Source organism: Camelina sativa, chromosome 1 (genome assembly GCF_030686135.1).
Source record: "Camelina sativa cultivar CO46 ecotype springtype chromosome 1, ASM3068613v1".
In the NCBI taxonomy this organism is placed as follows: Eukaryota; Viridiplantae; Streptophyta; class Magnoliopsida; order Brassicales; family Brassicaceae; genus Camelina; species Camelina sativa.
Window position 1 is genome coordinate 5,573,243 of NC_141880.1, and position 19,823 is coordinate 5,593,065.

The window sequence follows — 19,823 nt, forward strand, 5'->3', positions numbered from 1 at the left end:
GAAGATATTGACTACCGACAATAAAATTGTAGTTTTTTTCGTGATACTATTATAAGTCAAAGATAATGTCATATATATATAGCCTATTTTGACAACCAAACAAAGTGGACCATATAAGATCTCTCCAAAATCAACTCATATAAATGTTCAATAAATGGAGATAACATATACGTGTGTGGTTTAACATGTGTATCTATCTCCGCCGTACGTGATCAACTGATTTGGGCAGAGTTCATGCTCCAAGCGTTTAGGTTTAAGACATCAACACTTTGAGATCCATAATTAAAAGCAAAGAGATGTGAACTTTTCCCTATTGCCAATTTTGGATACACTCTTGAGGTAATGCATGCTCTCCCGTTTCCACCGAAACTCTCCACTACTGAATGATCAATCTACAGCAACATATAGCATGCATACACGTAAGTAAGAAGAAAATCTACAATCAAAATATTCCCCTTGATTCTGTTATAAAACAACTGCAACATTATAATGTTATGATCAGTTATTAGTACTATATATGTAATGAATAAGATCTCATCTTTATTCTCATGGTTTTTTCAAAGAACAATCCCAAAAAGGAAATTTTGTTCCTTTTTTTTTTGTATATTTGCATGCCTTTTTCATATTTTCATAATGTAAACCTAAAGTATAAATTTGTAAATACAGCTAAATATGTGTAAAATTAATGGAGACTTAATTACCAAGGCTCTGAGAGGTATTGGTTTGTAAGGATTAATATCCACAAAAGCTCCGTAAGTCGTTTTGTCATTATCTTCCTCCAGTGAAGATCTGTCCCAATTCCCCATCACCAACAAGTCCAAAAAATTAAAAGTCAGGTTTTGGATATTTGTTTAATATTTTCAAAGGAACCCAGTCTTAGATCTAATATATGTGAGTCCTGTTGGAAATATAATATAAATATATGTGACAAAAGACTATCTAAATTAATGTACTTGATCGGGATCTTTAATCAAAGAAACGTACCTGCTTTGGTCACTGCACATGACCACGACGAATTTACCGCTGTTTTGACGGGCTTTGAAGATTCTAAAATAAACAGATGTGTACTCTTCCAAGTTCTTAGATGCCAGAACCATCAAACCGAATGGACCAAAACTAGATTTAACGGACACATTCATCTGACTACAAATCAACTGCGGATCGGTCCAACTTGGGTCTATCACATCCGCTTTCTCCAAGTCTCTCACTTTGAATAAAACCTCGACATCAGCCTGTACAATCACATGACTTTTTTAAAACCTAGTTTGCTCATACCAATATATGTTTTGAAAAATATTTATAATCAAACCTGTGCAGCTGTCACACCATAAACTTCAAGCCTAGATCCAGACTTAAGTACTTTGTTGCGTAAGTTTTTGACTTCTTTCGTACGTAATCTTTCAACTTCCCTAACCGGCCACTGAATTAATTGTTTCCCTGATCGATCAAGCCATATTTTTCTCGGAATCGTCTAATCAAGAAAGAAACGAAAATTTGATTCAATATTATATTGACTTTAGTTCATCAATTTATGAACTTTATTCTAAAAATGATTACCTGAATACCGGACCAGCCTTTCTCAACATCATCGTCAACCGACGATGACTCGTTGGTCCAACCCCACAAGATTCTCCGGCTCTTGGCCGAGTCATAAAACGTTTTCGACGCGTAATACTTCCCGTAATCGTATCTAGGAGCCGTACCGTCCATCTTAAAACCACTGTCCGGTACGAATTTGTCTTTAACCCGGTCGTACGTACCGATCGTGTAGTAGTCATGTTTCGTATCGTCCAAGCTTACTTTCAACACGTGCTTAATCTCATTAGGTTCACCAAACGAAGACGTTTCCACGCCTTTAGAACCGGACCTCGTCACCGGGAAAAAATCAGGGCATTCCCACATACCACTTCCGTCGTCGTAGTGCAACGGCTCGGGAGATTTTTCCCATTTTAGAAAGTCTTTGCTCGTGTAAGTGATCGCTAACCCACGACGGTTGATCTTGCTTCCGATGATCACTCTCCATTTCTTGTCTTGGCCTAGCCACGCGGTGGTTGGGTCACGGAACGAGCTGGCGTTGATTCCGTTAACGGCGTCAGGAGCCATCAAAGGATTTAACGTAGACTTTGTCCATTCTCGGAGATAAGGATCGGAGATATTCTTAGGTTCGGCTATGTTTTGGACCTGTTGGTTCTTGGGGTCAATTCCGGTATAGAGGATAACCGGTTTGCCATTGGGGAGAATTGTAACTGAACCGGACCAGCATCCGTTGATGTCGAATGGTTCAGATGGGAAGATAGCTGGAGGATGTGGCTCCCAGTTGATTAAGTCTGTTGACGTGGAATGAGCCCACACGATGTTACCCCACACGGCTCCCTTGGGGTTCCATTGGTAGAAAAGATGATATATTCCTTTGTATATCATAGGCCCTGCGTAAGTTTAAAAATATGTGCATATTTTATTAATCATATGGATATTATAAAAGGAACGTGCAGCGTAACATAAGGTCGACCAATGCATTAGAAAAATCAAATACACAGTTGGTATGCAGACCTATTGATGTAATCAATGTTTTAAAAAATAATAAAAATACGAGTTCCTAGGGAAAATGATCTGTCTATTGGATATGAAGAGTTGACTAAATGTTAAAAAAATGTAGGAGAAGAAGAGAAAAAAAATCTTACCATTAGGATCTGCTCACGACCAAAGATCAATCCATTTTGTCCAAGCACGAACCAAAACGAAAAAAAAAAAAAAAAGACAAATGTTAGAGAATGATGAAAACAATATTTTGACATTGAGATTGAGGTTGATATGGCATTTTAGTTAGTGATCATACCGTTCATCCAATTTTTTGGGGGTTGAAAATGGAAACCAGTCCGGTAGGGCTGGTTTACGGAAGGAGATTCGGTGTTAGTGGTTTGGGAAAGTCTCTTGTAGACATGGTGCGAGGCTTCAAGATCGACGACATAGTTACCAATAAGTAACGTGAATAATAACCAAAGTCCAATGTTGGAGAAAACTTCTCTGGTCATTGTGTGTTTTTGTTTTTCTTACTCGTTTGATTTTTGTTTGAAGGAATGAAGATCATGTCAAATTTATAGGCAAAGGACGAGGGGCAAGCCTGTCAATATCTAAATTTGAATATTATAATTGTCAATAAAATGTTGTTGTTTCTTTGGGTTTATTGTCAATAATAATAAGTGTTATACTGCCATAAGTCAGACATCTAAAACAAGTTGTTTCCTAATTGTTTACTAAAAGTTTGAAATACGATAATATTGTTGTTGTTTCTATTGGTGATCTCTAAAGAGATGACGTAGAAAAAATAAATAAAAACCAATAACGGAAATAAAAATAACGAAATAGATTGAAGGAAGAAAAGTTACTACTATAAGAAATTTGTACAACTCTTTTTCAAAGCTAAAAGCTAAAAAGTTGTACATTTCTACGAGTAATTTTCTCATCCAAAATTTTGGTTATATCAAATTTACAGTATAAAAATATATATATATATATATCCACAATAAATAGCGTTTGATTTACCTTATATATAGAAACAATACTGGTTAGATGTAACTTGTAAATAACTTAACAAAAAGATATTTGTAAATAAGGTTTTCCGATCTATCCCACGTTGTTGGTCAACTATTTTAGGCTATCAAAAATTAAAGTGCATTTTATAAAAGTTGTGACTATATCGAATTAATTTTTCTTCAAACATATTGACATATTGCGACAAGGCAAGGTGAACAAGTGTATTAACTACATATTGATGTTAATGATAAGAGACATCTTAATATATATATATATATATATAAGTATATGTTAATAATAAGAACAATATAACTAAATGATCAACAACAAAAAATAATAACTAATAAAATTGCGAATTTCATGTCTTACACGGACGTCAAGAAGTCAACAACCCGAGTTAATAAGAACGTGTCTCGACTCTCCACCATCCGTCCAATCCATACACGAAGCGAGGAGATTAAACAATTGATTAAATGGAAACATAATTAAATACTTGAATATTATGGTGGAAAAGTCAAATTTTGGACTCTACCTTTGTCTCTTTGTAGTATCTATCATGCTTCACATTTCTGTACAAACTTTATATATTGACATTACTAAAAACAGACCATGCATACCAGTTGTAAGCTTCAGCTTTTAGTTACTTAAACAAATATATACCCACTGTATGAGATAATATCACCAATACCCATTGTATGAGACAGTTCTCATCACCACAGGATTTATTTACAATTATTAAAATTTAGACCATTATTTATTAATCCAATAAAAATGATTACTATTAAAAGAAAAATAGTTGTAACTCGATCGTATCATAATCCTAATATTTTATTGACAACTATAAATCTCACCACAACAACAATATAACGTTTTTATAAATTGAGGTGTCGTATTAATTGTTTGTATTTCCATCCCATACGAACCATGTGGAAGTATAAATATGCTTAATAAATATTGGCGGACCCAAAATATTGCGTCTTTTTGCGATGAAATATTTAAAACATTTGTTAGGTGAAATAAATATTTAGAAAGAAAAAGAGAGGAAGGAATGGAACTGGAGAGTCTTAAGAAGACCCATATCATATTTGTGCTCTTTATCATCGAGGCTCATTGACTAGGAAAATTATGTTTGGACAAAGAAGAAAATGACATGTATAAACAAGCTCTTTCACACTTATTAGCAAGCAAGCTCGTATACTAATTTATCAAAGGAAATATACAAGCTCCTTTACTGGTGGTTGTTATGTATATCAGTGTATAGAGATTACTCAAGTATCAGGGCATCAAAGTTGACTACACACGTCCGTTCGTTTCAAGAAAATCTACACAAGTAAGCTGTAAAGGTGTTTTAAATAGCTTAGTCGCAACTTTATTAATTAATACTACTATATCTTTATGAGGTATGGAGAAATTCTGTTTTTTTTTTTTTGGTAAATGGATGATAACAAATGATATATACATTCCTTTTTCAGCGACAACACTCGCGAGATAGGATTGTGAGAAAAAATTACGTCTTCGAATGAAAAGTCTTTGGCGAAATCAAAACTTTTCTACATCATTCATATGTTTTCTTTACTGTTACTATGTATAAATATGCCTTTACTTTGATAATTAATTTGGAAAGTTTTTGGCTGAATATATTTCCCTGACTTTATAGCTTAGATTTGTTTATTTATTTTTTTTTTCCCGTCAACGATTTGTTTACATCTTTTTCATCAATGGAACTTTTTGTGTGTACGTATATATCCCTCCATAACTAGAGACTAGACATCATCAATAATGTTGCATATGAGGACAATGAACAAAAAAGTCAAATTGATGATCAATTTTACCATCCGGATTTTGATATCAGGATAATCGTTAATATGACACGATATCGAAAATAAAATCATAGTCATTTCTTATTATAAAAAAGGTGACGTCTGATCGTATCGGCTTTTTAGATATATGCAAATAATACAACTCTTCTTATATATAAACGAACCAGTTGAGATTTTGTTTGACCTTTTTTTTGTGGTAGGGTCCAAACTATAGATCTTCTTCTTAAACACATAGAAAATGTAAAAGCAACAAATCCAGCCGTGCACCGTCTAAACACTTTTTTGCAAACAACGACGTTTCCGTTTCTGCGTAGAACAAACCAATTTTTTGCCGGTTCAGGCCTTTCCAAATTTTGGGGGAAGGTTCTTCATTGTGTCTTCGACCATACCAGATGAAAAAAAATAGATTTACTAAACCATTGGATCACGATTGTGTTTGAAATAGTCTTGCATGCAACCCGGCCGTGCCCGGGGGCTCTCCTTTACAAAATCTAAAGTTTTGCTTTGGGTAATTTTTTGTATATAAATATCTTAAGGCCAATTTTGGGAATGATATTTTGTGAAGGGTTAAATTGTTAAATTGGGAATATTAAAATTTAAAAAATAGAAATATTCGTCCCTCCCAAAGGGAATTTGCCTCTTTCAACGGCTAAAAAAGAAACCCTAATTTTAGTCTGATAATTTTCTCCTCCAAAGGGGCTTTCGCGTTTCCATCACGTCACTGGTAAATTCCTCTGCTGTTCCTTATAAGCCCTACAGGATAAAGGCTCTCATCACGTCCTGATTTCGATTTCGTGGTTCTGTAAACCAGACTCTTTGATTTGAGAAGCAACGCTTTGGAGATTTGCTTTGGCAACCATGGTGGCAGCTGTAAGTGATTACAGTTCTTTTTGAATCCAAGTGAAATTCGAAATTTGATATGTCCTGATGATTATTGACTGGTGTGATCGACAGAAGGAAGAAGAAGAAGAATCCATGGGAAATCTGAAACATCAACTGCTAAAACTCTTTGATACGGTGATACACTGATACCTCTCTCAAATTGACGGTTCAAGATGAACCTAGTGTTAAACCATTGGTTGAGGTTGGGAAATTTGAATATTACCAATGGTAATTGCTTGCTTCCTCCTGAATCAACATATAAAGTTCCAATGTTTTTATGTTTTTTTTCTCATGTATTGTTTGTTTTGTTTGCAGTAACAATGCAATGGCACTATGGTCCAAAGTTAAAGGAAAGGGTACCAAGTTCACTTGTCCTTTAGCCATTGCACAGGTTTGGTTTTGTTTTGAAAAATTGTCACTTTTATAGGCCCTTGTTACAAATCTCCCTTCTTGTGATATGGTGGAATTTTGTTCAGGGCCGTCTCTACCCCATGGCAGAGTAGGCAAATGCCATGGGTCCATCCCAAATATTAAAAAATTTCTTTAAGCAAAAACGTCCAATTTTTTCAAAAAAAAAAAAATTATTAAAGTTTTTTAGGTTTTTTAAAAATTTGACAGAAGTCCCATATTTGTTTAAGACGGGGCTGATCTTGCTCTGTAGCTCAACCTGGATACGTGAATGGTGGAATCATGCTATGTAGCTCAACTTGGATACGTGAATGTTATAGCTCAATGGATGACTAAGGTGATGATCAGCGCTCATGTTTTATTCCTCACTTTTGTGTACTCATTCACTAGTATTCGTATATTTAACATCATTGTATTTATTCTAATCTTATCTGCAGAGCATTGAAAATATGCTTATCAATGGGATTGAGACATGGGCGCCTACTCTTTTGGTTAAGAGAGCTGTTGTTGATTTTCCTCCCCAAACATTGCGAAGAAAATGCGTATTGGCCATCTAAGGTCAACTATCATCGGTGACACGATAGCTCGTAGTATGCTGGAGTACTCAAATGTGGAAGTTCTGCGCAGAAACCATGTTGGTGACTGGGGAACACATGTAGCTAAACGACAACGATTTAAAAGCCTAAGCTGTTGGAAATAATAAAGGCCATACTACCATCAACCCTGCATGCTATCTGTCCCACATGTCGATCCATACTGGTTTACCCTTAGGCGGGACATGACAGAGTTGGATTAGTATCCGTTGAAAATCGTACGGTCGAGAGGCATGGCTCGATCGCTCAACGAATTGAGTTTTAATTAGTTGACCAGATCCATTGACGTGAAGTTGTTAATTACCCTAAATGGCGCCGTTTAGATGAATAAAAGTAAACTCCATTGTAATAAATAAGGTTGTCATCTCTACTCTCTAGTGATGTCTAGTGTTATAAATTCGTTCAGTCGTGAAGCTTACTTAATGTTAAAATAAAATTTAACTATTAAATTTCAGCCATTGGGCATATATAAAACTATAAACGAAAGAAAAAAAATTACAAGTGTTGGTTTAAAAACCTATATCTTAGATGTCATGTACTCGACGTACACATATTGCATATACATACCTCACGTCACATGTATACACATTGGTATTTATTTTGTTGGGGCCAAATCGTATTCAAATTTACTTGTATATATTCATATAAAGTCCACTGTTATCACTTTCGCCTCGTCGGCACTTGGAAGATATTGACTACCGACCAGAATTGTAGTTTTTTACAGAGTGAAAACGATACTATAATAAGTCAAATAAAATTAATGTCATATATATAGCCTTTTTTGACAACCAAACAAAGTGGACCATATAAGATCTCTCCAATGTACAATACAAATGTTCAATAAATGGAAATATATACACATATAGGTATGTGGATTAACATGTGTATCTATATCCGCCGTACGTGATCAACTGATTTGGGCAGAGTTCATGCTCCAAGCGTTTAGGTTTAAGACATCAACACTTTGAGATCCATAATTAAAAGCAAAGAGATGTGAACTTTTCCCTATTGCCAATTTTGGATACACTCTTGAGGTAATGCATGCTCTCCCCTTTCCACCGAAGCTCTCCACTACTGAATGATCAATCTACAACAACACCATATAACATACACTTAAAAAAAAAAACAATCTGCAATCAAAATATTCCCCTTGATTCTGGTATTAAATCATTGCAACATTATAATGTTTTGATCAGTTATTAATAGTATATAATGAATAAAATCTCTTAAATATTTTCATGGTTTTTCAAAGAATATTCCCAAAAAGGAAGGTTTTTTAAATAGTTGCATGCCGTATTAATATTTTCTTAAATGTAAACATAAAGTATAAATTAATTGTATATACAGCTAAATATGTGTAAAATAGAGACTTAATTACCAAGGCTCTGAGAGGTATTGGTTTGTAAGGATTAATATCCACAAAAGCTCCGTAAGTCGTTTTGTCGTTATCTTCCTCCAGTGAAGATCTGTCCCAATTCCACATCACCAAAACAAGTCCAAAAATATAAAAGTCAGGTTTTGGATATTTTTTTAATATTTTCAAAGGATTTTAGTCTTAGATCTATATGTGTGTGAGCGAGTTCTGTTGGAAATATAATGTAAATATTTGTGATTAATCAAAGAAACTTACCTGCTTTGGTCACTGCACATGACCACGACGAATTTACCGCTGTTTTGACGGGCTTTGAAGATTCTAAAATAAACAGATGTGTACTCTTCCAAGCTCTTAGATGCGAGAACCATCAAACCGAATGGACCAAAACTAGACTTAACCGACACATTCATCTGACTACAAATCAACTGCGGATCGGTCCAACTTGGGTCTATCACATCCGCTTTCTCCAAGCCTCTTACTTTGAATAAAACCTCCACATCCGCCTGTACAATCACAAGAATACTGTCAAAAAAATAATTTTCTCAGACCAATGTTGTTTTATTTTTTTTTAATAATCAAACCTGTGCAGCTGTCACACCAGAGACTTCAAGCCTAGATCCAGACTTTAGTACTTCGTTGCGTAAGTTTTTGACTTCTTTCGTACGTAATCCTTTAACTTCCCTAACGGGCCACTGAATTAATTGTTTCCCTGATCGATCAAGCCATATTTTTCTCGGAATCGTCTAATCAAGAAAGAAACGAAAATTTGATTCAATATTATATTGACTTTAGTTCATCAATTTATGAACTTTATTCTAAAAATGATTACCTGAATACCGGACCAGCCTTTCTCAACATCATCGTCAACCGACGATGACTCGTTGGTCCAACCCCACAAGATTCTCCGGCTCTTGGCCGAGTCATAAAACGTTTTCGACGCGTAATACTTCCCGTAATCGTATCTAGGAGCCGTACCGTCCATCTTAAAACCACTGTCCGGTACGAATTTGTCTTTAACCCGGTCGTACGTACCGATCGTGTAGTAGTCATGTTTCGTATCGTCCAAGCTTACTTTCAACACGTGCTTAATCTCATTAGGTTCACCAAACGAAGACGTTTCCACGCCTTTAGAACCGGACCTCGTCACCGGGAAAAAATCAGGGCATTCCCACATACCACTTCCGTCGTCGTAGTGCAACGGCTCGGGAGATTTTTCCCATTTTAGAAAGTCTTTGCTCGTGTAAGTGATCGCTAACCCACGACGGTTGATCTTGCTTCCGATGATCACTCTCCATTTCTTGTCTTGGCCTAGCCACGCGGTGGTTGGGTCACGGAACGAGCTGGCGTTGATTCCGTTAACGGCGTCAGGAGCCATCAAAGGATTTAACGTAGACTTTGTCCATTCTCGGAGATAAGGATCGGAGATATTCTTAGGTTCGGCTATGTTTTGGACCTGTTGGTTCTTGGGGTCAATTCCGGTATAGAGGATAACCGGTTTGCCATTGGGGAGAATTGTAACTGAACCGGACCAGCATCCGTTGATGTCGAATGGTTCAGATGGGAAGATAGCTGGAGGATGTGGCTCCCAGTTGATTAAGTCTGTTGACGTGGAATGAGCCCACACGATGTTACCCCACACGGCTCCCTTGGGGTTCCATTGGTAGAAAAGATGATATATTCCTTTGTATATCATAGGCCCTGCGTAAGTTTAAAAATATGTGCATATTTTATTAATCATATGGATATTATAAAAGGAACGTGCAGCGTAACATAAGGTCGACCAATGCATTAGAAAAAACTAATATACAGTCGGTATGCTGAGTTGCTGACCTATTGATGTAATTTAATGTTTTAGAGAACAATAAATAAACGAGTTTCTAGGGAAATGATTTGTCTATTGGATATGAAGAGTTGACTAAAAGTTTCAAAATTGTAGGAGAAGAAGAGGAAAAAAAATCTTACCATTAGGATCTGCTCACAACCAAAGATCAATCCAAATTGTCCAAGGTACGAACCAAAACGAAAAGAAATAAACAAGACAAATGTTAGAGAGTGATAAAAACAATATTTTGCCATTGCCATTGAGGTTGATATGGCATTTTAGTTAGTCATACCGTTCATCCAATTTTTTGGGGGTTGAAAATGGAAACCGGTCCGGTAGCGCTGGTTTACGGAAGGAGATTCGGTGTTAGTGCTTTGGGAAAGTCTCTCGTAGACATGGTGCGAGGCTTCAAGATCGACGACATAGTTACCAATAAGTAACGTGAATAATAACGAAAGTCCAATGTTGGAGAAAACTTCTCTGGTCATTGTGTGTTTTTGTTTTTCTTACTGGTTTGGTTTTTGTTTGAAGGAATGGATCATGTCAAATTTACAGGCAAAGGACGAGGGCAAGCCTATCAATATCTAAATTTGAATATAATATTTGTCCAAAAAAAGTTGTTGTTTCTTTGGGTTTGTTGTCAATAATAGTAAATGTTATACTGCCATAAGTCAGACATCTAAATCAAGTTGTTAATGTTTCCTAAGAGCATATGTATTGGGGATTTTTCACAAAAATTTCTCACTTAAAAAATAAATAATAAAATATATTATAGTAAATTTTTATTATAAGAGTTTTTCATTAAAGCTTTGTTGGTAGAAAAAAAAAATATTATTTGAGAATTTCTGAGAAACTTTTTCTCTTGTTTTGAGAAACTTTTGTAGTAAAAAATTATTATTTTATATTTTATTATTTTTTTTGGTTAGTGAGAAATTTGCTGAGAAACTAACCAATGCACATGACCTAATTGTTTACTGAAAAATTGAAATACAATAGTTTTGTTGGTAGAAAAAAAACAATCAATAAAAGCAGGGAAATAGATTGAAGGAACAACAAGTACTATACCAAATCGTATTGTATAACTTTTTTTTACGGCTAAAAGGTTGTACACTTCTACAAATAATTTTCTCACCCAAAATTTGATCATTTCAAATTTACAGTGTAAAGATATATATTCACAATTAGTAGCGTTTTGGTTTACATGATAGAACCAATACTGGTTAGATGTAACTTGTAAGTTAAAATTTTACAAAAAGATATTTGTAAATAAGTTTTTTTCCGACTTATCCCACGTTGTTTACTCAACTATTTTAGGCTATCAAAAGTTCATTTTATAAAAGTTCTATGATGATATCAGGTTCAAAATATGCTTATGGCGAGTCTAACATTTCGAATTAATTTTGCTTTAAATCATACTATATCATATTGACATATGTGAAAAGGTAAGGTGCACAATTATATAACTATATACTGATGGTTATAATAAGAGACATCTAATATATATATATATATATGTTAATGATAATCATATATTAACAATATAACTAAAATATCAACAACAGACAACAATAACAAATAAAATTGCGAATTTCATGTTTTACACGGACGTCAAGTAGTCAACAACCCGAGTTAATAAGAACGTGTCACCACTCTCCACCATCCGCCCAATCAATACACGAGGCGAAGAGATTAAATAATTGATTAAATGGAAAACGTTATTAAATACTTGAATATTATTATAGTGGAAAAGACAAATTTTGGACTCTACCTTTGTCCCTTTGTAGTATCATGCTTCACATTTCTGTACAAAACTTTATATTTTGACATTACTAAAAACAGACCATGCATACCAGTTGTAAGCTTCAACTTTTAGTTACTTAAACCAATATATACCCTTTTTGACCCAAAAAAAAAAAAACCAATGTATACCCATTGTATGAAATAATTTCACAAATACCCATTGTATGAGACAGTTTTCATCACCAAAATATTCATCTACAATTGTTAGCATTTAGACCATTTTTTATTAATCCAATAAAAATGATTATTATAAGAAAATTAGTTGTTAACTCAATCGTATCATATCCTAATTTTATTTTGTTAACTAATCTCACCACAACAACAAATATAACGATTTTTAAAATTGAGGTGTCGTATTATATATATATATATATAACATTAATTTGTATTTCCATCCCATACGAACCATATGTGGAAGTATAAATATCGTTAATAAATATTGGCGGACCCAAAATATTGCGTCTTTTTGTGATAAAATATTTAAAACATTTTTTAGGTAAAATATATATTAAGAAAGAAAAAGAGAGGAAGGAATGGAACTGGAGTCCTTAAGAAGACCCATATCATGTTTGTGCTCTTTATCATAGAGAACGGCGAATTGACAAGGAAAATTAATGACATTGTATAAACAAGCTCTTTCACACTTATTAGCAAGCAAGCTCGTATACTAATTTATCAAAGGAAATATACAAGCTCCTTTACTGGTGGTTTTTCTTTGTATGAGTGTATAGAGATTACCCAAGTATCAGGGCATCAAAGTTGACTACACACATCCGTTCGTTTCAAGAAAATCTACACAAGTAAGCTGTAAAGGTGTTTTAAATAGCTTAGTCGCAACTTTATTAATTAATACTACTATATCTTTATGAGGTATGGATAATAACAAATGATATATACATTCCTTTTTCAGCGACAACACTCGCGAGATAGGATTGTGAGAAAAAATTACGTCTTCGAATGAAAAGTCTTTGGCGAAACCAAAACTTTTCTACATCATTCATATGTTTTCTTTAATGTTACTATTTACAAATATGTCTTTACTTTGATAATTAATTTGGAAAGATTTTGGCTGAATATATTTCACTCTAACTATATATAGCTTAGAATTTTGATCTAAAAATTCATTTTTATTAAAATCTTTTTTTTTCCGTCAACGATTTGTTTACATCTTTTTCATCAATGGACCTTTTTGTGTGTGTACCTATATTATCCCTCCATAACTAGAGACTAGACATCATCAATAATGTTGCATATGAGGACAATGAACAAAAAAGTCAAATTGATGATCAATTTTACCATTCGGATTTTGATAACAGGATAATTGTTGATATCTTGACACGATATCGAAAATAAAATCATAGTCATTTCTTATTATTAAAAAAGTGACGTCTGATCATATCGGCTTATTAGTTATATGCAAATAATACAACTCTTCTTATATAAAGGAACCATTTGAGATTTTGTTTGAGCTTTTTTTTTGTTGGGGTCCAAACTAGAGATCTTCTTCTAAAAGCAACAAATCCAGCCGTACACCGTCTAAACATTTTTTTGCAAACAACGATGTTTCAATTTCTCCGTAAAACAAACCAAAAACTCGATTTATGGCGCGGGTTCAGGCCTTTCCAATTTTTCGGGGAAGGTTCGTCATCATGTCTTCGATCGAACCAGATGAAAAAAATAGATTTTACTAAACCGCCATTGGATCACGTTTGTGTTTAAAACAGTGCCTGGCGCTCCTTTACAAAATCTAAAGTTTTGCTTAGGGTAATTTTCTGTAATATAAATATCTTTAGACCAATTTTGGGAATGATATTTTGTGAAGGGTTAAATTGTTAAATTGGGAATATTAAAAAACTAGAAATATTCGTCCCTTTCAACCGTTCAAAGAAACCCTAATTTTAATTTCGTCTGATCGTTTTCTCTTCCAAAGGAGCTTTCGCGTTTCCATCACGTCACTGGTAAATTCCTCTGTTCTTCCTTATAAGGCCTACAGGTTAGAGACTCTCATCACGTCCCGATCTCGATTTCGCGGTTCTGTAAACCAGAATCTCGGATTTGAGAAGCAACATATAAAGTTCCAATCTTTTTGTGTTTTGTTTTCTCATGTATATATTGTTTATTTTTGTTTGCAGTAACAAAAATGCAATGTCACTATGGTCTAAAGTTAAAGGAAAGGGTACTAAGTTCAGTCGTCCTGTAGCTATTGCAGAGGTTTGGTTTTTTATTGGTCTTTAGAAATTTCGTGTGTTTTTTATTTTGATTCTTATCAGAACTTTTGAAATTTGTTAGGCCCTTGTTACAAATCTCCCTACTTGTGATATGGTGGAATCATGCTCTGTAGCTCAACCTTGATACGTGAATGTTGTACTCTCAGCTCAATGGATGGCTAAGGTAATGATCAGCGCTCATGTTTTATTCCTCACTTTTGTGTGTACTCATTCACTAGTATTCGTATATTTAACATCATTGTTTTTATTCTAATCTTATCTGCAGAGCATTGAGAATATGCTTATCAATGGGATTGAGACATGGGCGCCTAATCTTTCGGTTAAGATAGCTGTAGTTGATTTTTCCTCTCCAAACATTGCTAAGAAAATGTATGTTGGCCATCTACGGTCAACTATCATCGGTGACACGATAGCTCGCATGCTTGAGTACTCTAATGTTGAAGTTCTGCGCAGAAACCATGTTGGTGACTGGGGAACACAGGTAGCTACATTTTTCTGCTCTTTGAATGATTTCTAATCAAGACCTTGAAACCAAGTGTTGTTTTATTGTTGTTGGTGTTCCAATATTTATCAAAGATGTAAAAGCTGTTTCAATTTGCAGTTTGGCATGTTGATTGAGTACCTCTTTGAGAAGTTTCCAGATAGTGCGACAGAGACAGAAATTGAAAATATTCAGGTCAGCTGTTTTTACAGTACTACTTCCTTATGTACCAGTATTGATAAGCTATGCTTAATTTTATGTGAATATCAAAGCTATTCAGTTCTTAACTATTAGATGTCATCTTATAGGCGTTATACAAACCATCAAAAATGAAATTTGATGCGGATCCAGACTTTAAAACAAAAGGCACAGAAGGCTGTGGTCCGTCTACAGGTAACACTACTAGTCTCCTAACCTGAATCACTGGTGTGTTTTTCCGTCTGGTAGTGTCTCAATATGTAGTTTGTCTTTTTTTCTTAGTTATTTACGTTAATTCTGTGCAGAGTGAAGATCCTGTATACCACAAGACTTGGGAAAAGCTTTGTGAAATCAGCCGTAAGGATTATGCTGAGATTTATCAACGCCTTCGAGTTGAGCTTGAAGAAAAGGTAAGCGCATAGTTGGACATATTCTAATATAAATTTGAGTCAGGATGGGAAATAGATGGATGGATGGCTAATGAGACATTACATTATTTCATGACGGGGGGAAAGCTCTTACAAACCTTATATTGCTAACATGATTGAGGAACTGAATAGAAAAGGTTTAGTTGAAGAAAGTGATGGTGCCCAAGTGATGTTCATCAAAGACTTCAAGACCCCATGCATGCTTGTAAAGAGTGATGGTGCCCAAGTGATGTTCATCAAAGACTTCAAGACCCCATGCATGCTTGTAAAGAGTGATGGTGGTTTTAGTTAGCAATCTTTGGAATATATATATTTCAACTATTAAGACTTTTGGTGTTTGTATCTGCTTAAGTGTGTGACTTAATCTAAACTTTCACTTTAATCAATGAGTTTATATACTGATGTAAGAGTCTGCTTGGTCTAGGTATCGGCTTAATGAAGAGAAAGCTGAGTGGATTATTTATGTGACCGATGCTGGCCAGCAGGAGCACTTTGACAGATTCTTCAAAGTAGGTTTGATGAATAAGTATTTTACGACTTGTGAAATGCTCTGTTTTAATTTAAACTGTCAATCTTAACTGTGGTTATCTTGTCACTCTGAATCAGGCTGCCAGACAGGTAGGTTGGCTTCCAGAAAATGATGAAACTTGCCCTAGAGTTAGCCATGTTAAATTTGGTGTAGTCAAGGGGGAAGATGGGAAGCGGTTTAGAAATCGTGATAGAGAAATAGTCCCTCTAGCTGATTTGCTGGATGAGGCCAAGACTCGCAGTAAAGCTGCCCTTATTGAGCGTGGTATCTTACTTTACGTCATCACTCTCTACGTTTTTTTGAATTGTTGAAACATTAACTTCTTGTGTTCTTATTCATTCTTTTATATGTTGTCCACTCGGCTCTAGCTAAGGACAAAGAATGGACACCAGAGGAGCTGTACCAAACAGCAGAGGCAATTGGATATGGTGCGGTGAAGTAAGTCTCACCTCTATTCTACTTTTATCTTCTGACTTTTTAAGGCTGATCAAATTTGATGAATATTTTTATGCTACAGCTAACTTAATGTTATGTTTAATTTTATTTCAAGGTATGCGGACATGAAGAAAAACATATCGACAGATTATAGATTCAGCTATGATGAAATGCTTAGTGACAAGGTACTGGAATTTGGCAGCTAGTCTACATATTTGTATTATGCAGGTATCTACACATGCTTAATTGCTTACTAAATATTTGATCGTATGTCATGAGCAGGAAAATACAGCCGTTTACCTTCTTTACGCTCATGCTCGGATCTGTTCAATCATCCAGAAGTCAGGCAAAGACATAGATGAGCTGAAAAAGGTATTTTAGCTGCATGAACTCAAAACCACTTAATACTACTCATTGTTCCTCTTTTGGTTTGTGTAATGTGCTGTAATACTTATCTTGACACCTATTATATTTCAGACAGGAAATTTAGTATTGGATCATGCTAATGAAAGAGCACTGGGGCTTCACTTGCTTCAGTTTGCCGAGGTAAAAACACATGCTAATTAGATAGTTCTTTTCATAATCCACTTATTTTTTTCTTGGTAAAAAAGATGAATAATTGATATCCATGTGAATGATTTGCAGACGGTTGAGGAAGCATACAAAAAATTGTTACCACACATGCTGTGCGAGTACCTCTACGATTTATCTGAACACTATACCAAATTCTACTCCACTTGTCAGGTGAGTACATTCCCAATATTCTACTTAACTATTTAAAGATTGTGATATTAGACTGCATAATCAACAACCATATCGTTCTAATCTTTCACTTGAAACATTAAACATTTACAGGTCAATGGTTCAGCAGAGGAAACAAGCCGTCTCCTACTTTGTGAAGCAACGGCCATAGTCATGCGGAAATGCTTCCACCTTCTTGAAATCACTCCTGTTTACAAGATCTGATACATCACACCGCAACTAAACGATCTAGAAGGCAAAATACTTAGAAAGCCTTTCTTTAGCTTTTAACTTTTTCTGTTCTCATTCAGGTATGTAAGAAAAGCAGTCTAACAACATTCTATAGGCAAAAAAATTGGGTATTTGCTTACAGTATAAACCGAATTCTCAATGCGGTCTCCTTTGAGAACCTCCCCCAAATTCTCAGCATTGTTCAAATAGTAGGTAGTCATAAGAGAAGTTGTGTCTTGGTGGACGACAATTTGTTCTTTTTAACATAAAGAGGATCACCCTGTTCGACCAGACAAAAATAACAAATCAAGAGGAACAGCCACGATACTACTAGTAAAGCAAAAAAAGATGTGAAAACACAAGTTTCAAGTGCAGATCCATGGATTTGCTGACATTTTAATGCATTATCACATCAAATTAAGTCAATGGACCTTTTGAAGTTTGAAATGCATAATCAGTAACAATATCTTAAATTTTAGTCATGACTTCAGCCAAGAAATCGAAATGGTTCAAGAATCTGTAAATCTCATAGATAGATTCCACTAGGCGAAAGACAAGGAAATCTAAACAATCAGATACACAGAGGAAGGATCTTTCATTAGAAACACAGATCTCTACATCTCATATTGACACTTCAAAATACTCACACGACCCTCTCTCTCTCTCCACACATGACGGTGCCACTTTCGTTTCCGTATATCACAGAACTTCAAACTTGAAGTTTCTGTGTTCTCAACGAATTTCATCAACCCACTCAAATAGTAGCTAGCTACCAACACAAACGGTGACAAAATTTTCAACGAGAGGTAAATGAAACCACACGACAAAAGAGAATATAACTCAGACCCATAAAACCTAGATCGAGCTTCTTATTGAAATCCTCCTTGTATTGTACTCCTTCAACTATATATATAAAACCGGTATTAAACAAAACAAAAAAGTAGCCCGTAGCAAATTAAAAAAAGAAAGCGTTTTTATTTAACAAAGATGACGAGAATATACGATGTCGTTTCAATGTTTGTGATAGCTTACAAATTAGAAAGTGTAGAAAATAAGATATTTAAAAAAAAAAAAAAAAGTAAATGTTATTTATCTTTTGTCAACTTAAGAGCAAAAGATTTGAAATAATTTCCATTAATTGTATGACATTTGTTGATCTTTTCTTTGACATTTGTTATGCTGGGAACATAGAGAATAATATTATTGGGAATTTAGGATTGCAATATCTTATGCAGATCACTCATTTCTAGACAAGAATTTAGATTTTGTACTACATTATTAAACTCCAAAATTAAATGTGAATTACATAAGTGTTTTAACTGCTTTAAAAAACCAGAATTAAGAAGCTTCATGTCTAAGCAAAGAGAGATATTGGTTGTGATGCTTAAGTTTGTGCAAGTTATAATATGGCTTGATTTACTCTCAAGAAATAACTTAAGCTTTAAATTTTCTATAAAATATAAATCCCATGAATGATTTATATTTCATTAAGTAAAGTTAGTTGATGATTATTATAATGACATTAATACACAGAAATTTTTTAAAAGTTAGTTGATCTTTTTTTTTTTTTTTTTTGACATAATGTACAAATGCATTTGTAAACAGAAATATATTCATGATTAAGGTAATTACTTCTTCCATTTCGTTAATAAATTAGTAACTCGATAAATCAATTAAAAAAATTTGATTCTAAACTTTTTTTTTGGTTCAATTTATTTATCAAGAAATTTTAAAAATCATAGTCTTCATGTTATTAATTTAAATGATATTAAGAGTTCACAAATGCAAAATTTAATAAAATTGTTAAATAAGTGACAATTTTACTACTTCCAAATTTTTTTAACATAACATAAAATGTGGAAACATTTGAATTTGACAAAATGAGTAATATATAATAACAAAAGCTTTTACCTAACATATAGGTATATAATTCTCACCATACTACTTATAACCTTATCTCCCCGTTTGGTTCATTTATGTTTATTTTAAATATATTTTCCTACCGAAAGTAGTGTGATAAATTAGATATGATTTAAAGATTACCAATCAAAATAATAAATTAACGATCAAGAGATCACACAATCCATAACAAAACCTTACACATGATTGTGGCTTTGCAGAATAATTTGCGGGAAGTCAGTTATACAATCACTCACTCATACATACTGCACAAAAAGTGTTCCAACATTAAGTCAAAGACATCACATTTGATTTTATATAACCTGAATTTGTCTATATTATTCAGCTGCTTTGTCGGAATGGGTGAGAATTCTTTTCATACTTCTGCTTTTGATGTTAAGTCGTCTCAAATAGTTTTT

At 34.2% G+C, this 19,823-nt stretch overlaps 4 protein-coding genes and 1 long non-coding RNA gene across 10 annotated transcripts; 2 read left to right on the forward strand and 3 right to left on the reverse strand.

Annotated features, from left to right (window-relative positions):
• Nucleotides 1-54: 54 nt before the first annotated feature.
• Nucleotides 55-3,079, reverse strand: LOC104778450 (beta-fructofuranosidase, insoluble isoenzyme CWINV1). 2 transcript variants are annotated; one of them, XM_010502902.2, is made up of 7 exons: nucleotides 2,837-3,079; nucleotides 2,682-2,690; nucleotides 1,558-2,426; nucleotides 1,310-1,471; nucleotides 985-1,232; nucleotides 702-789; nucleotides 55-392 (listed from the first exon to the last, which is right to left on the reverse strand). In XM_010502902.2, exons 1-7 carry the CDS (start codon nucleotides 3,030-3,032, stop codon nucleotides 213-215), a joined length of 1,752 nt encoding a protein of 583 aa, XP_010501204.2. In that variant the 5' UTR covers nucleotides 3,033-3,079; the 3' UTR covers nucleotides 55-212. The 2 variants fall into 2 exon arrangements, with proteins under 2 accessions (XP_010501204.2, XP_087308189.1); XM_087452063.1 differs by lacking the exon at nucleotides 2,682-2,690.
• A 2,932-nt stretch (nucleotides 3,080-6,011) lies between these two features.
• Nucleotides 6,012-16,078, forward strand: LOC147949577 (arginine--tRNA ligase, cytoplasmic-like). Of its 2 annotated transcripts, XM_087452080.1 has the most exons (9): nucleotides 6,012-6,078; nucleotides 6,312-6,464; nucleotides 14,367-14,445; nucleotides 14,524-14,625; nucleotides 14,728-14,943; nucleotides 15,064-15,138; nucleotides 15,252-15,336; nucleotides 15,447-15,551; nucleotides 15,994-16,078. In XM_087452080.1, the coding sequence occupies exons 4-8, from the start codon at nucleotides 14,617-14,619 to the stop codon at nucleotides 15,449-15,451; spliced, it is 390 nt and encodes a 129-aa protein (XP_087308206.1). In that variant the 5' UTR covers nucleotides 6,012-6,078; nucleotides 6,312-6,464; nucleotides 14,367-14,445; nucleotides 14,524-14,616; the 3' UTR covers nucleotides 15,452-15,551; nucleotides 15,994-16,078. The 2 variants fall into 2 exon arrangements, with proteins under 2 accessions (XP_087308206.1, XP_087308205.1); XM_087452079.1 differs by lacking the exons at nucleotides 6,012-6,078; nucleotides 6,312-6,464 and having other exon boundaries at nucleotides 14,244-14,445; nucleotides 15,994-16,026.
• On the reverse strand, nucleotides 7,981-11,032 carry LOC104778457 (beta-fructofuranosidase, insoluble isoenzyme CWINV1). Of its 4 annotated transcripts, XM_010502915.3 has the most exons (7): nucleotides 10,727-10,971; nucleotides 10,575-10,583; nucleotides 9,442-10,310; nucleotides 9,194-9,355; nucleotides 8,868-9,115; nucleotides 8,616-8,703; nucleotides 7,981-8,324 (listed from the first exon to the last, which is right to left on the reverse strand). In XM_010502915.3, exons 1-7 carry the CDS (start codon nucleotides 10,920-10,922, stop codon nucleotides 8,145-8,147), a joined length of 1,752 nt encoding a protein of 583 aa, XP_010501217.2. In that variant the 5' UTR covers nucleotides 10,923-10,971; the 3' UTR covers nucleotides 7,981-8,144. The 4 variants fall into 4 exon arrangements, with proteins under 4 accessions (XP_010501217.2, XP_087308191.1, XP_087308199.1 ...); XM_087452065.1 differs by lacking the exon at nucleotides 10,575-10,583 and having other exon boundaries at nucleotides 10,727-11,032; XM_087452073.1 differs by lacking the exon at nucleotides 10,575-10,583 and having other exon boundaries at nucleotides 7,981-8,462; nucleotides 8,608-8,703; nucleotides 10,727-11,004.
• On the forward strand, nucleotides 15,648-17,653 carry LOC104778466 (arginine--tRNA ligase, chloroplastic/mitochondrial-like). Its single transcript, XM_087452087.1, has 9 exons — nucleotides 15,648-15,834; nucleotides 15,980-16,078; nucleotides 16,176-16,362; nucleotides 16,467-16,536; nucleotides 16,649-16,718; nucleotides 16,816-16,905; nucleotides 17,011-17,079; nucleotides 17,179-17,277; nucleotides 17,389-17,653. The coding sequence occupies exons 1-9, from the start codon at nucleotides 15,682-15,684 to the stop codon at nucleotides 17,497-17,499; spliced, it is 948 nt and encodes a 315-aa protein (XP_087308213.1). The 5' UTR covers nucleotides 15,648-15,681; the 3' UTR covers nucleotides 17,500-17,653.
• Nucleotides 17,100-18,391, reverse strand: LOC147949578 (uncharacterized). The gene is made up of 3 exons (XR_015558266.1): nucleotides 18,153-18,391; nucleotides 17,646-17,785; nucleotides 17,100-17,482 (listed from the first exon to the last, which is right to left on the reverse strand). It is a non-coding gene; the product is annotated as an uncharacterized LOC147949578 (long non-coding RNA).
• Between the last annotated feature and the right edge of the window lie 1,432 nt (nucleotides 18,392-19,823).